This window comes from Hydra vulgaris, chromosome 15 (genome assembly GCF_038396675.1).
Source record: "Hydra vulgaris chromosome 15, alternate assembly HydraT2T_AEP".
Taxonomy (NCBI): Eukaryota; Metazoa; Cnidaria; class Hydrozoa; order Anthoathecata; family Hydridae; genus Hydra; species Hydra vulgaris.
The window spans coordinates 1,920,001-1,925,544 of record NC_088934.1 but is presented as its reverse complement, the minus strand read 5'-3'; the positions used below and the strand labels follow the sequence as shown (position 1 = coordinate 1,925,544).

The 5,544-nt window shown below is 27.7% G+C and overlaps 1 protein-coding gene across 1 annotated transcript in view; it reads left to right on the top strand.

Annotated features, from left to right (window-relative positions):
• The first annotated feature begins 3,685 nt into the window (after window positions 1-3,685).
• LOC136091667 (uncharacterized) overlaps window positions 3,686-5,544 on the top strand; it is a 4,329-nt gene continuing 2,470 nt past the window's right edge. The window contains exons 1-6 of the mRNA XM_065819375.1: window positions 3,686-3,700; window positions 3,878-4,170; window positions 4,293-4,505; window positions 4,984-5,076; window positions 5,291-5,367; window positions 5,490-5,544. The exon at window positions 5,490-5,544 is cut by the window's right edge and continues 151 nt beyond it. Of these exons, the coding sequence (XP_065675447.1) occupies window positions 3,686-3,700; window positions 3,878-4,170; window positions 4,293-4,505; window positions 4,984-5,076; window positions 5,291-5,367; window positions 5,490-5,544 (746 nt within the window). The remainder of the gene's footprint in view (window positions 3,701-3,877; window positions 4,171-4,292; window positions 4,506-4,983; window positions 5,077-5,290; window positions 5,368-5,489) is intronic.

The window sequence follows — 5,544 nt, the reverse complement described above, 5'->3', positions numbered from 1 at the left end:
ATAAATTAAAAAAAGGAGTGGTCCAAGGATTGAACCTTGTGGAACTCCGCATGTTATATTTAGACAAATATTTTGATAGCTGTCATTACCAATAACAAATTGTTTTCTATTCGATAAGTAACTTTTGAACCACCTTAACACTTGTTTATTTTTTCCATAGTATTTCAGCTTTTCAAGTAAAATGTGATGGTTGACCGTATCGAAGGCTTTCGATAGGTCAATAAAAATACCTAAAGTATATTTTGATTGTTCAAAAGATTTTGAGATTTTATTTACAAATTGGATGATGGCATGCACCGTTGAGTTATCCTTTTTAAAACCAAACTAATTAGCGTATAGTAAGTTATTTTTGTCAAGATGTTTGTATACTCTGTTACACATAATTCTCTCTAAAACTTTCGAAAATATAGAAAGCACAGAGATAGGGCGATAGTTTGTTATTTATTGAATCATATAAATTGTGACTAAATGTAAAAAAAAACTAAATACATACTACTTTGCTTTAATCAACATAAAAATCAAACACCCACATTAAAATCAAACACCCACAATTCTAACAATAACAAGTATAAAAAATCAAGCTAATCTAACTTACTTTCAAACACCCCTAATTCTAGCAAAAACAAATATAAAAGATATAACTTTCTAATCGTAAACGTGTTTACATGTTTAAATTAATCTAGTGTTTTATTTGTCGGGATTTGTTGTATTAAGTAATGCTTTTCATCCCTACAAAATCTTTCATAAAAATCTTCCAAATCACCTGATGGATACCCAGCAATACTTCTAAAACTAATCGCAAATGCCATTTCTATTGTTTTTTCCATACTGTTTAAATTGTAAATGTCATAAAAATTCCATACCTTTAATCTGGAAAACCGCTATAGTGTGCCCAATATTTAAGAAAGAAAACCCATCATTAACCTCAAACTATAGACCTATTTCTATGGCATGCATTGTTTGTAAAGTTTTGGAGTCAATCATTGCAGTATGCATTAAAAATTATTTACTAATCAATAACCTTATTGCCGCTCATCAATTTGGATTTATAAAGCGTAGGTTCAGCTGTACACAGATGTTGACATCCTTAAATTAGTGGACCACTGGTGCTAATAAAAAAAGATTTTTTTTGTATATATAAACTTTGAGAAAGCCTTTGATTCTGTGACTTACTCTAAGTTACTGTTCAAGCTGCATTGTTATGATATCCAGTAAAAATTGCTAAACTGGATAACAAATTTTTTTAACAAATCTTTCTCAATGTGTTTGCGTCGGTTACTCGTACTCAAACAAAATTCTTGTAAAGAGCGGAATACCTCAAGGGACTGTTTTGAAACCCATCTTATTTTTAGTTTTTATAAACAATGTAACTTCATGCATTGATGGTGATTGCAGTATTAAGTTGTTTGCTGATGACAGCAAGTTATATCAAGTCAGCATTGATGGAAACAACATACACCTTATCAATACCTTAATTAAATAAATTTTTTTAATTAAATTTTTCAGAACGGTCAAAAGTTTGGAAACTTAATATAGCAACCGAAAAATGTTTTCATCCACGCTATAGAAACAGTTCTTCACCAGAAAAGGTTCAGAAATCTTTTACAAGAAGTGTTTGTAAAAGATGTCGCATTCCTCATAAAGCCTATTCTTCAATACCCAATATCTCCAATTTAGAATCTCTTGAATGCCGTATAATAAAATTTTGTAATGGCCTTTAAAATTACAAACAACCTTGTCGATCTACGTTTTTCTGATTTTTTTACATTTGCTCTTTCTTACTGTCCTACAAGATGTCATGACCAAAAACTTAATTCACGTATTAAATGTAAAATGATACACGAAGGACTTTTCTACAGTGAAAAAATTATCAAGATATCTCTATCTGGTATTACTGTTTACTCGTCCACTTTGTCTTTGTTCAAATCAAGTTTTCAAAAAAAGTACACCACGATAGCACACGATTTTAACGAGTTGTTTTTTTTCGGTGTTATTTAAGAGTAATTTTGATATTACCAGTATCACCTTTTTGTATTTCTTATTTTTAAATGAAAATAAATCAGAAATAATAATAAATTGGATGATGAAATTATAATAAAAAACTATTAACTACGGCCCCTTAAAAAAATTTCAGAACAAATTTCAGAAGCTGTTGCGCAAAGTGAGATAAGAAAACAAATAAGATTTCAATATAAGAAAAATTTTTATTCAATTTTTGATTGGATTTCTCTAAGACTCTATGACGTTATAAAAGTTCACGAGATAATACGCTTTCTCCCGCACGGTGATTCAATACTTATTAAAACTTGGGATTTTATTATGCGCATGCGTTAGCTGCAAATATATAAATATCATTAATTTGATTAATTGTGTTAAGCTTTCATTATACAGTGCTTACCGATTTGCCCGTTTGTTTGTGTTTTTTTGTTGTTGGTAAACTTGATCTTGTAAAATAAAGCAAAACCGATCACAAATGAACTTGATTGAGTATTGTAATTATTAGAATTTGAAGTAGTAAATTTGCTTTACTGGGATCAACAAAGCTTTGTTTTTAGCGAAATTAACATATTTTATTCATTTGTATTTTAGAAGAACTAAAATTTTTGTAAGATTTTGGTAAGTTGTTAACAATACTCCTTCTTTTTATCTTTTGAAAAAATATAGTCCATATTACCAGTCATTTTTTTATAAGAAAATATAATGTTTTTGAATAGGGTAGGTTTCACGAAAAAAACTCCGTAAAATATGGCGAGTAATCACCAACAAAAACTATCCAGAGTATGTAGAGTATGTGGAAACCTTTTAGGAAAAAACAGTTTAAAAACTGACAGTAAAATAGATCGAATTTATAAAGCTTTTAGAATAAATGTATCAGAAGATTCTCAGTGTATTCATCCAGAGAAAATGTGCATGAAGTGTTATACTTCTCTTAGAAACATCGAAAATAGAGGCTGTAAAGTTTTCAAAGCTCCATAAATTTGGGTAAAATGTCCAACAGTCGAATGCAAATGTGTTTTTGGTATTCCTGGTCGAAAACCTCTATCTAATGTTGGGCGACCAAGAAAGGTTAAAAAATGGACAAAATTTTATATAAAATCATTTCTTGATTCATTGCCTATACAAGAAGATAAAGAAATTTTAACAGAACTAAACCATGAACTAAATCCACTATAGTTTTATGCATTTGTAAGATTTGTGGGGAAGTTATGAATCAGCCATATGTCATGCTAAAGAACTGTCAACACTCATTCTGTAGCTTGTGCATTTTATCAAATGTTAAAGATAAATTAGAAAATGATTCAAATTGTCCATTGTGTAAAACTAACATCACAATTGACAGCCTATCATATTCTGTCCATATATCTGAAATTTAGAAAACATTTAACTATTATATGCAAGATTTGTGACAAAAAAGTATTTTTAAAAGACAGAAATTTTGAAAATCAAGACTGCATAAAAGTATCAAATAACACCATAAATGAAAATGACCAATTAGTTAGTATAAACAGTTTTTACCAAATCACTGACACAAGTGAAATCCCACGAGAATGATGCTGTTTTACATATCATTAAAAAAAAGTTGAATCAGTCCAAAACATCTACAATAGAATTTTCATCAGGTGGGCCTAGGGTAAGAAATATGTTTTAACTTTATAGCAAGTTAAATAGTGTTTACTCTTCTATTATGCTAGATATAATTGTAATTATTAGAAATGTAGTAGTATTTAATCTTTATTATATCATTTTGATGCAATCTATATTTTAAGCAAGAGTAAATCAGTTTGATTTAGTTTTTTTAATATTAAATATAAGTTATAAAAAAAAAAAAAATATTATTTTATTTTCTATTTGAAGTAATGTTTTGTTTAATTTACAGTCACTTTGTTTCGTTTCTGCTCCCAAAGCCTATAAAGATAGCGCAAACTGTAGTAATAGCTCTCTAAGAAAAAGACAGAAATATTTATTGGAACAATTCAACCATACAGCTGGTAGCTTTCAGGACTCTAAAGTATGTCAAACAGCTGTAATGTTAAAGTCATATGATAATGATGAAGCAAATAAAATTTTAAATAAAGCCAATATTGGAAGAGTGGATTTAAATGCAGAAGAAATGGTTGCTTTAAAAGCTGATATGGGTATTACTTGGAATAAATTGAAAACTATGGCTAGGTAAATATAAATATGGAACTTAAAATACTTTTTGTAATTTCGTTTTTTATTTGAAAACTTGTAGTTCATTTTTACAATTGTTTATAATTGCAAAACTTATTGCTTGTATATTAATATTGTAGGTGGTTAAATTCGAAAAATATTAAAACTGCTTCAAACAACAAACAAAGAGTTGTTGCAAAAGAATGGGCTGGAAATGATTTAGTTGTTTTAGATGGACCATTTACATTTCAAAATGAAAATAATAATGCTGTTTTTGAAATTAAACTAGCTCCTTGGGCTTATATCAACGACCTACCACAAAATATAGAAAACCTACTAAATCTAATGGAAAAGTAATAGCTCATTAATTTGAGATATTTTTAGTAAACACTTAAATTTATAAATTACTAGAAAAATAAAAGTTAATCTTTATACTAGTTTGTTTAAGATAAGTATATATATATATATATATATATGTATATATATATATATATATATATATATATATATATATATATATATATATATATATATATATATATATATATATATATATATATATATATATATATATATATATATATATAGGTATATATATATATAGATATATATAGATATGTATATATATCTGTGTGTGTGTATTTATACAAACTTATATACAAATTTAAATGTTAATATTTTAAGGTTTAACTTACTTAAACATGGTGGGATTATAAAGGATGAAATACATATAAAAATTGGTGGTGATCATGGAGGAGGTTCTTTTAAAATGAGTTACCAAGTTGTTAATCAAAATTAGCCTAACTCAAAATCAAATAGTTTTGTGTTTAGTACTTTTGAAGCAAAAGACTATCGTGTCAATCTGAAAGTTGGACTGTCTAGATATACACAGCAAGTTGATGAGATGCAAAAAATGGTTTGGAAGTAAGTTAATATGTCGCAGCAGTCACGGTTAATATTTGTTCTGAACAATAAAATATAATATTTCAGAACAATTCATATTACTTTTTTTTTCTTGAGTTTTCACACATGTTTGGATGGGTACTTTGTAATTAGTTTTAGGATGTTATTACTGTATCAAAGCTGTAAAATATTTATTCTCCATAAAGTCTTGGATAAAAAAACCTTTTTGGTTTAGAAATCACCATTGTCGTGTTTTTATGTTTGGAGATTACGATTTTCTGTGCAGTGTATATGGAATCACAGGAGCTAGCGGTAAGTTTTTTTCTACTATGAAATAAATAATTATCCTAACAAATCTATTTCTGCAAGTGAATAACTATTTTTTTAATCAGTCATACAACACATTATTTATTCCTTTTTTTCTTCATTTCAAGATCGACACTGCTGCCTTTTTTGTGACATAACAAAGGAAGAGATCAAAATAACTCC